The sequence below is a fragment of the Myotis davidii genome, unplaced genomic scaffold (genome assembly GCF_000327345.1).
Source record: "Myotis davidii unplaced genomic scaffold, ASM32734v1 scaffold46, whole genome shotgun sequence".
NCBI classification, from domain to species: domain Eukaryota; kingdom Metazoa; phylum Chordata; class Mammalia; order Chiroptera; family Vespertilionidae; genus Myotis; species Myotis davidii.
In genome coordinates this window covers 3,861,005-3,875,952 of record NW_006383006.1, presented here as the reverse complement: position 1 = coordinate 3,875,952, position 14,948 = coordinate 3,861,005, and the positions used below count along the sequence as shown (strand labels likewise).

General features: G+C 54.1%; 2 protein-coding genes across 2 annotated transcripts in view; both read right to left on the bottom strand.

Annotated features, from left to right (window-relative positions):
* Positions 1 to 6,256, bottom strand: part of PLA2G4F (phospholipase A2 group IVF) — a 14,318-nt gene extending 8,062 nt beyond the window's left edge. The window contains 10 exon segments of the mRNA XM_006778063.2: positions 179 to 222; positions 383 to 496; positions 615 to 784; positions 2,701 to 2,767; positions 3,281 to 3,323; positions 3,586 to 3,626; positions 4,018 to 4,146; positions 4,253 to 4,389; positions 5,064 to 5,136; positions 6,060 to 6,256. Coding sequence (XP_006778126.1) covers positions 179 to 222; positions 383 to 496; positions 615 to 784; positions 2,701 to 2,767; positions 3,281 to 3,323; positions 3,586 to 3,626; positions 4,018 to 4,146; positions 4,253 to 4,389; positions 5,064 to 5,136; positions 6,060 to 6,170 — 929 coding nt within the window. The 5' untranslated portion in view covers positions 6,171 to 6,256.
* A 2,015-nt stretch (positions 6,257 to 8,271) lies between these two features.
* The window catches only part of VPS39 (VPS39 HOPS complex subunit), a 39,414-nt gene continuing 32,737 nt past the window's right edge, over positions 8,272 to 14,948 (bottom strand). The window contains exons 19-26 of the mRNA XM_015557525.1: positions 14,447 to 14,564; positions 13,836 to 13,964; positions 13,111 to 13,213; positions 12,832 to 12,877; positions 11,838 to 11,987; positions 11,555 to 11,691; positions 10,996 to 11,085; positions 8,272 to 10,196 (exon numbers count right to left, since the gene is read on the bottom strand). Of these exons, the coding sequence (XP_015413011.1) occupies positions 10,121 to 10,196; positions 10,996 to 11,085; positions 11,555 to 11,691; positions 11,838 to 11,987; positions 12,832 to 12,877; positions 13,111 to 13,213; positions 13,836 to 13,964; positions 14,447 to 14,564 (849 nt within the window). The 3' untranslated portion in view covers positions 8,272 to 10,120. The remainder of the gene's footprint in view (positions 10,197 to 10,995; positions 11,086 to 11,554; positions 11,692 to 11,837; positions 11,988 to 12,831; positions 12,878 to 13,110; positions 13,214 to 13,835; positions 13,965 to 14,446; positions 14,565 to 14,948) is intronic.

Here is a 14,948-nt window from a genome sequence, read left to right as displayed (position 1 = left end):
GACTGTTCGGTGGAGGAGAGCCTCGGCCAAGCCGAGTCTTCACAGGCGCAGACCCACACTCCACGGGACCCCTCAGAAAGATCCCACGGGAACCGGACACGCCCCCACCACCCCTCCCCCCTCTGCTGGGCGGAGCAGGCAGGAGAGCCCCCACACTTCCTGCCCAGCCCAGGGCCTTCCTCACCTCATTTCTGCCTTCACCCTCAGAGGCACCTCCTGGCCCTGAAAGAGACAACAGCTGTCCCTGCGCACACTGGTGGGTTCCCCCACCCGCAGCCCCTGTTGCTCTGGTAACGCTGGCCCAGATGTGGCCCTCCTCTCAGGCCCCTGGCCCAGACCATTTTTGTCGATCACAAAGCAGGACACCCAGATGGAGCCTTACCTTCCCCACAGCCACCAAGCGCTGTTTCTCCTGACCTAGGGCCAGAGAGGAGAGCAGGATGCCCCCCTCGCCCAGACTGCTGGTCTGAGCCTCCAGCTCAGCGCTCGGGTCGCTCTGCAGAGAAGAAAACACCATGGAGCCCCCAGGGCAAAGGACACATGCGCTCTGCAGCCCCAAGGTGCTGCTCCAGCACACTGACCATCTGCCTCTTCCCAGCTCTGGGCTCACTCACCTGCAGAACCGTGAGCTTCTCCCCCACCTCCACGTGCAACCTGGAGCGAAGCATTGGATTCACATGGAAGGTAAAGGTGTCTGGGGGCTGAGCCTCCACGGGGGGCTCCAGGGGCAAGAGCTGTGGTTTCTCGTAGGCCCCGGGCACTGCCAGACGAATCTGCCTAGAGCCTAGGAGCAGAGGGCCCGGGTGAGTGGGTGAGATTAGGGGGTGGGGTGGGGGTGGGAGGGGTGTGTGTGTGTCTCATGATGGCAGCAACACTAGTAGCAACTGCCCTTTTCTTCCCCTTTGAAACACTCCTGGGCACCGTGACCCATAGCAGAGGCATCATGAAGGACACTCAGGGAACCTATGAAGTGCCCTGGTCAGAACTGGGAACCTGAGGGAGGGTGGGAAAGGCAGGGAGGGGAGGGCCCCCTGCCCAGAGCTAATGGGGCTGATGATTTTGAGATTATTATACTAAGTATATAAAATATCATCTCACAAACATTGTATTGTAATGATCATATGTTAATCATTACATTAATGACCAGTTTCCAACTAGTAGTTCCCCTGTCCCTTGCCCCCCATTCAACCTCTGTGCTCATCGCCTTGGGGGGATTTGTGGCCAGGCCCTAGTTTTCTCAGTCCTTTGTTTCCAAAGGACACTGGTGGGTTCCCCCACCTGCAGCCCCTGTTGCTCTGGTAACGCTGGCCCAGATGTGGCCCAGCGTAAAAAGTGTAAGATCTTGGGGGAACACAGAAGGCTTGCCGAGGAGGTGGAAGAAAGAAGTGGGTTCCTGGGCACAGAGAGAATACGGGGCTTGGAGAAGCAGGGCACGTGAGGCCAGGAGAGAGGCCTGCAGCCAGGAGCAGCAGGGCTGCCTGTTCCTAGGAGTGTTCTGGGGGAGAGGCAAGACCCCAGAGAGAATGGCTGAGCATGACACCCAGGCAGCCTTGTAAAGGAACCCCAGGCCCCACACACCTCAGGAGAAGGGGTCCACGTGGAATGCCTCTCCCTGTGCACCCTCCTGGGCATTAAATGAGGCTTGGAGACTTGCATGACCCAGGGGGGAGGAGTTAGAGAAATAAGGGAAGTCTATTCCTTCACACCATGGTTATGGACTGGGATTGATATGCATGTGCTGTTCACAGTGAGAAGTGGCTGCATCTGGTGGAGAAAGCAGATGCCCTGAGCATCGCTGACCTGCATTTGGTCGTGGCTCCACCACCCACTGGCTGTGTGGCTGTAAGCAAGTTCCTTCTGTGAGCCTCAGTCTCGTGAATTAAAAGAGGAAAATGATTACACCGACTTTACAGGGTTGTGATGAGGATTATACAATAAAACACATGTCAAGTGCTTAGCACAATGTCTGACTCATAATGAGTGCTGGATGTGACCCAGGTGCGACCCATCCTGGAGGCTGACTGGCAGCCTCTCGGCCTTGCAGGGGACCTTAGCCGTCACACAGCCTCTGTTCCTCCCCATCCGCCCCTCCAGGGAGGCTGCCTCTGTGGCAGATGCGTGGGTGTGCCCAGCTCTTCACTCTGGAATTCTCCCTCTTTACCAGGTGACTTCAGTTCCTCCCACTGAGAGGCTGACTAAATTCCCTGCCCCCCACCTTTAGGGGCAGGCTTGGGACTTGTTTTGACGACTTAATGTTAGTGGCCCTGACGTGACTAAAGGCTTAAAAGCACTTGCTCAACGGGGCTTGTGCCTTTGCCCTAAGAACCTCATGGCTTTGGGGGAGAGGAGATTTGTGGCTCACTGGACACATGCTACAGAGCCAGGTCACTCCCGCCAAGCCCAGCCCAGATCAGCCCCAGCTGACCACCAGATGTGTGAGCTAAATACATGCTTCCTGCTGTCTGCCACTGAGATTTGAGGGAGTTCTTACAGAGAGTAGTTGGACTGATACCACCGCTATGCTTGAAAACTTCCAGGGACGAGCATTCACTACTTCCGGAGGCAATCCGTTTCATCTTTGGTCAGCTTTAAGTGGTGAAAATTAAAAACTTTCTGCCCAGACCCACCTTCTTGAAATCAGCAGCCCCTCAACACCCCAAGAGAGAGAAGAAGAGACCCAAGGCCACTGACCAGACTCACCATACTGTTGCTGTGGAGCTGTCTCATCTTTCCCAAGGGTGCCTTGGATTTTCAGACAGGGCTGAGCCTGAGGAAAGCAGAGGCCCATGGGAGCCAGACAGACACATCACCCTGCATGGGGCCCGGACCAAGAGGGGGAAGGGAAGGGGGTATCTGGGGCAGTGTCCAGGTAGCAATTTCCCAGCCAATGCCTTGAAGGCAGGGATCTTCTGTAGCAGCCCCAGACCTAGGACTCAGAGGAAATGGCCCCTGGCAGGAAACGGGGTTCATTCTGGGTTGAAAGGAGAGAGGCGATTGTGGGAAAGCCACTAAGTAGGCGGGGAGGCGAAAGGAGAGATGAGGGAGGCCTGATCAAGGCTCCTTCAGCTGCAGGAGACAGGGTTCTGAGTGAGTAATGTGCGGTGCACAGGTAGGAAGGCTGGCTTTTAGGCTGTCCACTCAGATGCCTACCCAGCACACCTCCACTCTGAGGATGGGTCGAGTGGTCTTCAGAGAGGCAAGTGGGTACGATGGGCTCGATGGTGGACTCCTCATGGCTCCCAGCCCTGGACAGCCCCAAGCTGGTGTCTCCTCTACTTACCACCAGGACGCCATTGGTGATGACTTCAGATGCAGGCACCTGGCTGCAAAGGATGGTGGGCTCATTGGCTATCTGCGCCCCTCAAGGTGGCTGTTACTATAATAATGTGACCAAAGCAGTCGGGAGAGCCTGGGGAGCGTGGCAGGGTTAGGGGGTAGGGGTGGGTGTTGGCCAACACTCAAATTTGCCTTGAGACCAGGACATCCCCTCTCAGGCCAGGCCAGCAGAGGACCTGGTGACTGACAGCTAGGAGCTGTCGGTGACTTCAGAGTAAATGGGAGGACATGGGCTCCACTTGGACTCACCTGTTCTCCAAAACAAACTCCACCTGCAGCTCTTGTGAATCCTAATGGAGGGAGCAAGGAAGCACCAGTTTTCAAAGAGCTCCGAAAGCCTCAGGGAGTGTCCCTACCCCCCGCCCAGGGGCAAGAAGAGGAGCCGTGTGTGGCTTCCCTGGGACAGGAAGGATAGTGGCATCTCCATGAGAAGCTTCATCCATTGAACACTGTGCGGACGCTGTGCTAGAAGCTGAGGATTCAGCAATGATCAAGGTAAAGTGCTCTGCCCTCAAGGAGCTCACATGTAGACTTTACTCAGGGAAGAATTATTTGAGGGACCCCCTGGTAGGATCAGTGGTGCAGGATGGAGGGTCTGTCTTGGAGGCCTGGTCTCTGCTGACCGACTGGGCGTCCTCTCCCTGAGCTCAGCGCATTGCTGGCACAGGTGGGACAGCTCACCTGTTGGTTGAGTAGGAAGGTGTGTTTGTGGGGTTGACCAGGTTTGAGGCTCTTCAGGTCAAACAGCAGCAGGGAGAGTTCAGTGCTGCCCAGGACGTCCTTGTCATAGAGGGTGAGCTCCAGGACATTCTGGATTCAGGGCGGGCAGGACGTGGGAGCCTGAGGCAGGGCAGGCACCCTGAAGAAGCCCTATTTCCCCCACCCCCTGTCACCCCGGCCACTCACTGGCTCTCACCTTCATAGCGCCATGGATCTGGTAGTGGAAGGTCTCATTCCACTCAGGGTCACTGCAGTTGTCTATCACCTTTGTCTGGGCGCGGCTGGGAGATGCCGTGGGCAGCCACAGTTGCACGTAGCAGTCAGCTTTGGACACTGCGGGGGTGGGGAAGGAGTCCTAGCTTTAAGTTCTTATTGCTGAAAAGGTTGCCTGGAGGAGGCTAGGGTGGGAAGAAGGGGCAGAGCCAGGAGAGGAGGCTGCCCAGGTGGCAGGGTGGGGCGGGAGATGGAGGGAGAGCCCTCATCCTTGACTCTGCTTCACCAGTGACACCTCCCATCCAACTGAATGGAAATCCTGCCATGGCCAATTGGAAAGATCACATGGCAGCACAGACCACTGCACAATTAACTCCCAGAAAGGACTTGATTCAGGTGACAAACTCCCCTGCCAGTGTGAGCGTTGACCTGGAGGGTTCTGACAAGAGCAGGTGTCACACTCTCCCAGGCTGTCACCGCTCTACTTGCTAGGCTCAGGGAGGAGTCAGGGTCTGCACAGTGCTACCCTCCAGCTCCCACCTGCCAGCTCTAAGGCTGTGGCCTGACCTCCCTCACCTCCCTTCACAGTCAGCACCAGCCCTCTGCCCACTCCACACACACACACACACACACTCACACACTCACACACTCACACACTCACACACACACACACACACACACACACACACACTCACTCACTCACTCACTCACTCACTTCAGGACAGCCCCTGCTGAGCTCTGCAGAGGCCTCAGGGAAAGGAAGAGGAGAAAAGGTGGAATTGAAGGTCACTCACGCAGGTCTTTGCCCTGGATGTTTCTGGCCTTCAGCACTTTCACCTGGAGGTCATAGTATGGGTGGGTTTCCCGCTGAAACAACAGAACTCGGGGACTCAGTTCCAATGAGCAGGGTGTGGGGCCTGACCTCCCTGAAGTGCCGCTGCTTCCCTCTCTCATCACAGAGCAGCAGATTGGCCCAGGATCACTGGGACCTGGGAGGCTGTGGCAGGGCAGGCACTGGAAGTTCAACATGTTGGAATCAGTCGGGCTGGCTTCAAATCTAAGCTCCACCATGGACTAGCTGGATGGCCTTGGGCAAGTTATTTGATTTCTGTACGCTTCAGGTCTCCCATCTCTAAAATGGGGATTATGATGATTATCTCATAAGGTTGTGGTGAGCTTTCAATAAGAAGTCATATAAAGTGCTTGGCCTAATACATGTAGCCATTTTTGCTTATTATTAGTTAACATGCACCACACACCTGCACTCCCCTCAGACCGCAGTGCCACTGCTGTAGCTGGAGAGGTGCTGTGAGGTGCTTAAGGAGATTAAATATTAGAAGAAAATGTGATCAATCCCACCCACTAGCTCCCTGACGAGGGCTGAATGGCCGAGGAGGCTGGGCAGGTGAAGGGAAACCAAAAATCACTCGGCTGGTGCAGGTCAGACCAGTTGCTAAGGAGACTGCAGCTTGGGCTCAGGAGACATAGCAACAGACTCCAACTCCTTGGAGTGAGTCTATCTCCTAAAAACCCAACAGCCAGACTAGGCATTCTGGGCCAAACCCAGCCGAAGTGTCACATGCCCTAGCCCTCCATTCCTAATTGAGGGGATTATTTTCAAGAGCCAAGGTCTTGGCCAACCTCTCTAATTTAAACTCCCCCAGGTTGTCTGGAGGAAATTGGTCCCACCCAGATCAAATCCCAGTCACTGGGCTGGCCTGTCTTCACAGGGGACTGCACTCCCAGGACCCCTCCAGTCCACATTTCCCGGGGAAGAGCAGGTACTTTACCCGGCAGCGACTCCACTGAGGTCCCCTCTTCTCTCTTTTTCGCAGCAACACTACCCCCAGGAGAGGCAGCCCCTTGCTTGCCAGCCCCCTTGGCCAGAGCGCCCAGAGCATGGCCAGGCAGCCCACTTCCCAGCAAGAAGCTGTCTGCTTTCCAGAGCCACCCTCCTCGCTTCTGCTTCTGCGTACGATCACTGCTAGCTCAGGTCTGACAGGTAGCACTGGGGTGGGGAGGGCCCTGGGGCTGGAGGCGGGGTTTGACCGGCTCCAGGAAGTGACCAGTTTCCCTAGGCAGGAGGCAATCTGGTTCCCAATCCAGACCCTGGTTGGTTATCATTGGGCTGCTTGTGTAAATTAGGTTCCTGAGCCCCACCCCACCACTCCCCATGGTTTGATTTGATGAAGGAACAGCTGCCAAGAGGTGCTGCGTCGGGAGGCCAGGCTCCTCTATCAGAAAAAGCCTAAAACCAATACCTTTCAAGTTCCTGGTTCAGTGTTTCATTTGGCTCAGGTATTTCTAATCTCTCCTGGACGCCCTCATTTGTGCTCCAAGGAGAAGCTGCTAAGTGCAAGACCTGCACCACGCCTTAGACCCAAAGGTAAGGCGGGCCCACCCATATCCTGAAGATATTCACAACCTCATGACTCCCTGTGGCTTCTGCCCAGGCTCTCTTCCTGCACCAGTGGAAATATCTAGCTGGTCCAGGTTAGAGGAAGGGCAGGTAAAAGCAGGCCTGCCAGTCCTTAAACTACTGGAGATAAAGGCTTGAAGGTCCTCTGCTGACCAACACAAACCTTGGTGTGCCGCGCCAGCACGGCCAAGGGGGATCCTGAGTGGGGGGGAGAGGATTAAGGAAAGACAGACAAGAGAATGAAAGCTGGGTCTCGGTGGGACGCTGCTCCCTGATGAGGAGACAGCGCCCACAAGCGGTGGCTTTATTTTATAGCAGATGGCACGAGGCAAAGTAGGGGCGTGATCAAGTTTACAGCATTCTCCTGAGTTCCAACCCCACTCAACTACATGCACCTGAACTCTATCACACAGCACGTGGGGCCACGTGTTCGGACCACAGGTTCAAGCTTACAACCATAGCTGTTGGCTGTATTTGTGCGGGGGGGGGGGGGGGGGCCTCTGCCCTCCAGCTGGGACTTGCATGTGGCCACGAGAGGACTGTGCCCTCTCATTAGGCCGAGGTTTGAACCTGTCCAAAACCCTGTAGCCGCGCCCCATACCTTAGGCTACGGATGGTCTGTGATATCCCCTTTTCTGTGGACCTTGACCATCCAGGGGGCCGAGACAAGGCACAGCTCCGGGAGAAAGCATCTCTGGGCAGTGAGCTGTTGGAAGATACATGTCTGTTCCTCAACCAAGACCCAGTCATCTCCATCCACTCCTCTCCCGAAACCCCGAGGTGGAGGAGGTGGAGACTGAGAAAAACAAACAGGTGATTCAACTTTAAAACAAACCCTGGAAGCAAATTCAGACCAGAAACTCCCAGGACCTCAAGGGGAGGGACTGTTTACTCAATTTGGAGCATGAAGCCAAGACCTGTGCTGGGGTCTCCGGAATGCTAGAGCCCAACCCCATGGTGACCTTACGGCAGCATACAGAAGGCTGGGAAACACAGAGGAGCCTGAGGGACGGGTGTGGAGCCCGCTGGCCTGGCGCAGATAGCCTGATGGACTCGAGTGCTTTCTGGGCTGTACCACTCTCCTGGGTTCATCTGCCCATGCCTCAGTCAAGTTATGCCTCTTAGTTCTAGATGTTTTTCATCCCCAGAGAAAGCTCAGAATGGCCACAGAAGGCTCGTGTGGGGGAATAAAGGATCGAATGGTCTTTTTGGAACTGGCCAAAGTGGTCCAACACGTCCCCACTTCTCAAGCATCACTGGGTCTGTCAATCCTACCAATTCCACAGCTTCCCTGGCCTTCCCAGTCATTATGCGCTGCAGGAAGAGGCATGCAGCCCTGGGATTCACTAGGTGCCAGTGTGTCCAGCAGACGGTGATGCTGGGAACGTCCCCACTTGTGCTGTCGATCCATCTGCTGCTCTGCGGTGGATGGCACAGATTGAGACACATAACAGACGGGTCACACTGACCTTTTCCATGGTCACTTACGGGCTTACTCTTCTCAATTCTTAGCTAAATTATGATCCTCATTATTTTCATCAAACTCCACGGGAAGGGGGAAAAAGAGACCCAGATAGGCTTGGTTAGTTACTTTACGATGTTTATTATGCGAGACCCTCATCAGTCCTCACTACAGAGCTTTCATTGCCAGCCTTTTCCACACCACCGCAGAGCGCACAGTCTAGGGAAGGAAGGCTGGAATCGGGGAAAACTGGGCCGTTTAAGTATCCAGCAGGAGAGAAAACACACATTTTTTGTTCTAGTGCTTCAAACAGATGTGCCCCACAGGCAGTGGGAATGGAAGACAGAAACAGCAGACCTGGGAGGCAGGGCTCACATGGTAGGGAGTTTCTGCCACAGTGGAGGGCGGGCCTGCCGATGTCACCGCTGCTCCTGGAGGAGGCGGGTCTTCGCTAGAACGGCCAAGGCAGCACTGCTTCCTGTGTGCAAGCGTGGCCAGTTGGGACGGTGGCTCTTGTGAAGTGCTGCTCGGCCTCCAAAACCTGGCAGAATCCTCCATCTCTGTGAAGGTGCCACCGGCACTCGCTGTCCCTTCAGACCCTCCACAGAGCACGTGCTGGGAGAAGCCTAGTCTACACCACCAGCAAGTCCGTCTGCAGCACAGGCCCCGAACAGCACAGTGGGTCAGTGTTGGGCACCGTCACTCACCCTCAGACACTGCAAAACCCCAGGGAGGACAGGGTGCACCCCTTTCCCGCGTGTCCTCCGCCTGCAGTGCCAGACACCCCTGGTGCCTCTGGGAGCCAGGGTCTCCCCCCACACAAGTGCTCAGTGGGTCTGGTGGTGATAGTTCTTGCTGTCTGCAGCACTCGCGCAGTCCCCGAGCACCTCACAAGTATGTCTGACGCCACGTCACTGTCAGTGCCTGGTCTGGTTATTCCTGTGTGCCTACGATATCCCGGTGCAGCCCTCCAACCTCTGCGAAACCAGGCTGGAGAATGGCGGCCCGGCCATGCTGTAAGTGGGTCACAGTGGCTGGAAAGAGAGGCGCTCAAGCACAGAGCGCTCACTCACAAAGACTAAACTAACCTGCCTGAATGGCTGGTGGGTGAACAGAAGCAGGAGCCTCTGCCGATGGCAGCCTAAGAGGTCGTTCACCCTGTGCACTGCTGTCCATCCCTAGAGCTACCGTCACACTCGGCCCTCAGGGAGGTGCACAGGCCCTTTCCTAGGCCGAGAACGACACTCTGCTCAGTTTCCAGGCCGAGCGTCCAGTCTGAGGAGGACCTATTCACTACACACCTCACCGTCAAGTATCAGTGTAGCCCTGGAAAGTGGACTTCCCCTTGCTTCTCACTTTGCCTTGCTTAAATATTAGTTATTCCTGGTGTCAGGAAAGTGGGCAAGAGAATGGAGCAGTGAGGGGAGAGAAACACAAAAGAAAAGGACATGGGAAAAGGGAGGTGGGAGTGGGAGGCTCCTGGGAGACACGGCACAGTGACCATGGAGAGTAACTTGTGACCCAGAGAAGGAGTGTCTGGCTCTCCTCACGGACTCCGTCGGCCATGCTAAGGGCTCCCTGTGAAGTCCTGCATGCGACTTGGTACAAAACCGAATGAACACTGGGGTTGCAGAAGCTGGAGGCAGTTTCCTGACTCAGGTGATTGGTATGCAAAGGCAAGACGGTGCCCGCCCGTCACCACCTCCTCCAGTCCAAGCAGGCGTTAAATTCCCTGGAACTGCCCGCAGCATCCTGGTTTATAAAGTTTATCTAATCTTTTTCTATTAAAAAGCTGACGGCACCAGACCACAAGTCTGATTAATTCAGAGATGCTCCAGGACGTAAGGTAGCCAACGTGTCCAAACGGGGAGACACCTGCGGTGGCAGCGGCCCCGACTCCTACGGCGGCACCTGCTTCCCTCTCTGGGGTGGCCAAGCTGTCCATCTGCTGAGTCCTGGGCACACTGAGCTCAGGTGTCTGCCGGGTTCACCTCTTTGGAACAGAAGTAGTGTACCACCACTCCATTGGGGTACCTCGCAAATGCGCTGCAGAGAAGACAAATGACTTGGGAGTGACTGCCCACAGAGACCACTTCTTACCTAGGACGGGCACTTACCCGGAAGCCATCCCAGCAGCCCGCCCTCCCCACAAAGAGCAGCCTCTCCCAGTGTCTCTGGATGCACATAGCCATCATCTCTGTCCAATAACTGAACAGAGGATGAGGTCCACGGAGTTGGAGTACATGAAGGTTCTTGTTAAGTCATCAACGTGAAACACGGCTGAATAGGGCCGTGCACCGGGCGGGCTTGGCACCGGCTTATGAGAGGCGACGATGCTCTTCAGAACAAGCCTCGGGCTAATTCTAACAAAGGACAGAGTTAGGTCTTTTTAAAGAAAAGCATTCTTCCATGTAAGAAAAAGGAAAATTACTCTCCTTTGAGGGAAAGGGGATCGACTAGAGTATATGCCTTAAAACAGTATGATCCTGGCTCAGGATTTTACTCAAATCCCGAGGCAGCAGGTTGAAACGTCTTTTTCTTCCTTCAAAGGTGCAACCCTAAAAGATAAGGACCTCCTCCCCATATACAACTCTCACACCCACTGGCTACATCACAATTTCTAGCTGCCAGAAGGGAGGGGCTTTATGGGCAAGAAGTCAACAGCCCCAGCCATACATTCCAGGCTTTTAAATCCTCAAAGCTCACTCCTGGCAGCGAGGACTGTGCCCTCGGGCCTCAGGAGCTAAACATGCCCAGACAGTCAGCACCTGTGCTCTCCCCTCGGGTTCGAGGGCAGAGTGTGGCCCACCCAGAGCAGACCCTGCAGAGGCGCGAGCAGGCTCACCTGTTCCCAATCTTCTTCTTACACACCATGCACACCTTCTCCTCCGTGATGATGCACTTCACCTGCTGGTGTAAATGCAGCTCTCTCTTCTTTCTTAGACATAAACTTGGGGCCAACTGGATTTGGAGCTTGCCATCTCATGGAATGTAAGAATGAAGCAACCACTTTAAAAATGTAGAATTGAAGTGTGTAGCACAATTAATGTTTATTGGCACCTGTCAAGCCCTTAGCCCAGTGGTTCTCAACCTTGGCTGCACATTAGAATCACCTGGGAATCTTTGTAAAATCCTGATTTCTGGGCCTCATCCTCCGGGAATTCTGTTTCTTTGCTATGGGGTGAGGCCACAACATTAATAACAAAGAAACAGAATTTCCGGGGGATGAGGCCCAGAAATCAGGATTTTACAAAGATTCCCAGGTGATTCTAATGCGCAGCCAAGATTGAGAACCACTGCTCTAATGAGAACACTTGGCTAAGGTCTGCTTTTGTCCTGAGGAATATGTGGTAACTGTCTCGTAATAGAAAGTACTAACCCACCCGAGGGTTTGCCAGGCGCATACCCGCAGGAACTCTGCATGGAGAAGGTTCTTGAGCACCTGATTGAACCGTTTCTTTTGCGCATTTCCTTCCAAAACCTTTTCCAGGAAGATGCGTATCTCGTTAATCTGAGTATTCGCTGGCAGGAGGTTGAGGGCCTAAGGATGCGAACAGATGGGAAAGACAGGAGTGAGACTGAGGGAGTGGCTGAAGCCCAGAGCTGGAGAATCCCAGGCCGTTTCTCCACCGCCTTTCCATTCCGTGCTCCCTGCAAGCGCCCTCCATCCCCCGGAGAAGAGCTGACCTTGGTGGTGTCCAGTTTGCTGTGGTGCAGCTCGAGGACCTGCAGGGCAGCCTGGAGGTTGGCTTGGGGCTCCAGCAGTTCCAGCTTGATGGGCCCCAGACAGTGAACGCTGGGGGGCGACAGGTACATCCGGAGCAGGGACAGATACACCTGTCTCACACAGGTACAGGCACACAGGTCAGGCTGGCAGCACCCCCCAGAACGCCCAGTAAGAGGGATGGTCTATAATAACAGCTGTCATGGAGCACTTAAAACTCATCATCTTCACCTTTTAAAAGGTTTTGGTAAAGTCAGAGTCAACTGAAGGTGTAAAGATTTAAGGATTGTGGTTTCCCTTGCTTGTTAACCATTGTCAGGATGCCAGCACGACGAAATGACACAACGCACTCCCTCATTTCCTTTGGCTTTGAAGGCCGAGACCCTGTCATGTTTTGGCAGGCAAGGATTAAGCCAAGGTAAGATCTGCACTTCCTACTGGCACCGGTGCCACAGGACTTCTCAACTCAGCACTTAACATTTGGGCCAGATAATTCTTCGCTGGGCTGTCCCGTTTAGCAGCAACTCTGGCCTCTACCTCCTAGATCCCAGAAGCACTGCCCCCGGTCATGGCAATAAAAGATGTCTCCCGACATTGACAAGTCCGTGTGCAGTCTCGACAGAGCACATCTGAGGTTCCTTCTCAACAGGCTAACTAACCACATCGTTTATAATACAAGTCAGGACTTTTTTGAGAGTAAAGGGGCGAGGATGCCACTCATTATCACATGGATGACAACAGAGGGAAGCCAGAGCTATGCCAGGCAAACCAGGACATGGCACCCCGTCAATCCCTTAAGATGTACAGGCAAATTCAGTCGGTGCCCTGACCCATGCCATCTTGTCTTAGCAATTCACACTAGTGTCTGTCACCTGCGGCCAAACCAGAGGACGTTAGGAAGGCCAGGGGGGACAGGGGAAGCCATGCATCTTCTCTCGGGCCAGGGCCACTACTTACATCTTTGTTGCCATCTTTGTTTTGGTCATAATGCTTGTGGCAGTACCTGCAAAGGAGAAAATGCTTAGACAAGGCCAGAGGGACACGTTTAGAGAAAGGTCATCGATGCCGCCTGCACGAGCAGCCCAAAGGCAGCCAAAATGAGAGGCCAGCACAGGCGACTCTCCCTCCTGCGGCCGAGTGGAGGGGTGGTGGCTCCCTTAGTCTCTCACGCCACTGGTCTCTCTGGGGAACCTGCTTTCAGGCCCCTGGGGAGCGGGGATGGCAGGGCCAACATACTCCTCAGCCATCTTTGTGTCCTTCAGGATGTGGACATAGATGAAGAGAGCTTGTTCATGTTTCCCCATGCGCCCCAGCAGGAGAGCACGTTCTTCTAAGAGGCCTGTGGAGAAGAGGAACGTAGGTAACCATTACCACCATTAGGCCTGCACAGGGCCAGGGCTAACTATTAGAGAGATGGACACTGGAGCAACTTAAACGGGGAGGAAATATTTTTATTATTTGGGATTTATTACTAAAATTTTTAAAAGGGGGGGGGGAACTACTTTAGGAGGGACTCTATCCCATCTTTTTGTGAGCACTTCCACATCGGGCAAGTTCACCCATTCCACGGCCAACTCTACCATGTGCGAGGCTCTTCCAATAAGGGGAATAAGCACCTGTCTCTGTTCTCACTGAGCTTACACATCAGACGGGTATGTCTTTTTTAGACAAATTATGCCAAATTACAACAATTGCTGAATAATGAGTGTGGGCAAGAACATGTATGAGGCAACAGACAGGTTTGAACCTGCTATCAATTAGCATGTGGCTCACACCCCAAGAGACTCCTCAGCCACAGTACAAAAGCGAGGCCTCCGAAGGAGCAGAGCAGGAGCACTCGCCTACACATGTGGTTATTCCCAGGCCCAGCTTGTGAGAGGCTTGGGGAGCTGGCAAAGAGAAAGTTCAGTTTCTGCACTACCGTCAGCTAAAGCAGCTTCTGGACCCAACCCAGCCCTCACCATCAAAAGGAAAATCACAGATGAGCCGGCCCGGGTCATAGTAGCTGGAAATTTCCAAGAACATAAGGAGCTTCCGTCGATATTCTCCCAGCTCACCCTCTTCCTCTCCAGCAGGAACTGGAGTCTGGCCTGTAAGGGAAACAAAGCTCGACCTGAAAGGATGCTGCTGGGCAGCAGCGAGGGGTTAAGAAAAACGAGGGGATGGGGTTCAGTGACGTCACCACCATCATCAGAAAGGGCCCCCAGAGTCGTTTCCAGTTGGCCTCTCTAGGTTATGGCCTCTACATGGCCCCAAACATCAGCTTGAGGTGAAAAAACAAAACCAAAATCAAAAAAACTGTCTAGAGAAACAGTCTGGGAGGCAAACCTGTTCCTTATCTTGAAGAGATTGTTCCTTCCCCCTCCCCCAGGGGAGATGCCAAGACGATTAGAGATGCCCAGACCCAGACAGGCTGCTGAGTCTCCTGTTCCGGGTCACTTCCCTGCCCTGGCTCTGAGGAACTTCCTGCCCACCCGAGGCCAGGAGAGGTCTGCTTCCCACGTCACTCACAGCATCCTGGGGCTCAGCTTCCCCTGAGGCCGGGGCCCCGACTTTCTACGAGAACTGGTACCTGCAGGGAAGGCCAGGAGGTACTCCTTCATCAGACCTTGCACCTTCTCACAGTACAGCTGGATCAGGCAGTTGTGGAACCGGGAGCCTGTCTCCTCCCAAACGTGGATGACGTGCTCCTGAAGCGAGACACAGGTCTGCCTGTGCCCTCAACACTCTGACCCCGCCCAGTCCCCCGGCCCCCTCACACTTTTAAGGCCCAATAGGTCCCATCCACATTGTTTCCTAATTAAGCTGCAAAGGCTACGAGGGGCAGCTCTTCTGAAAACACTGGGAAATTTCGCAATACAACCCAGCAACACTGGGAATTCTTTTCTTGATTTCCAGTCTAAGTTCCTTTCTTAATTTTGTCTCATAATCCTTCACATCAGCCCATGTAATTAAAGTTAAATATCTGCATTCTGGTACTTCAAACTGATTTCATTGTCCTGTGGCCACGGTGAGTTAGGCTGTGCAAATGTGGCTTTGAAATGTTTTTCTTGAACAACCTTCTCTTTTATTCC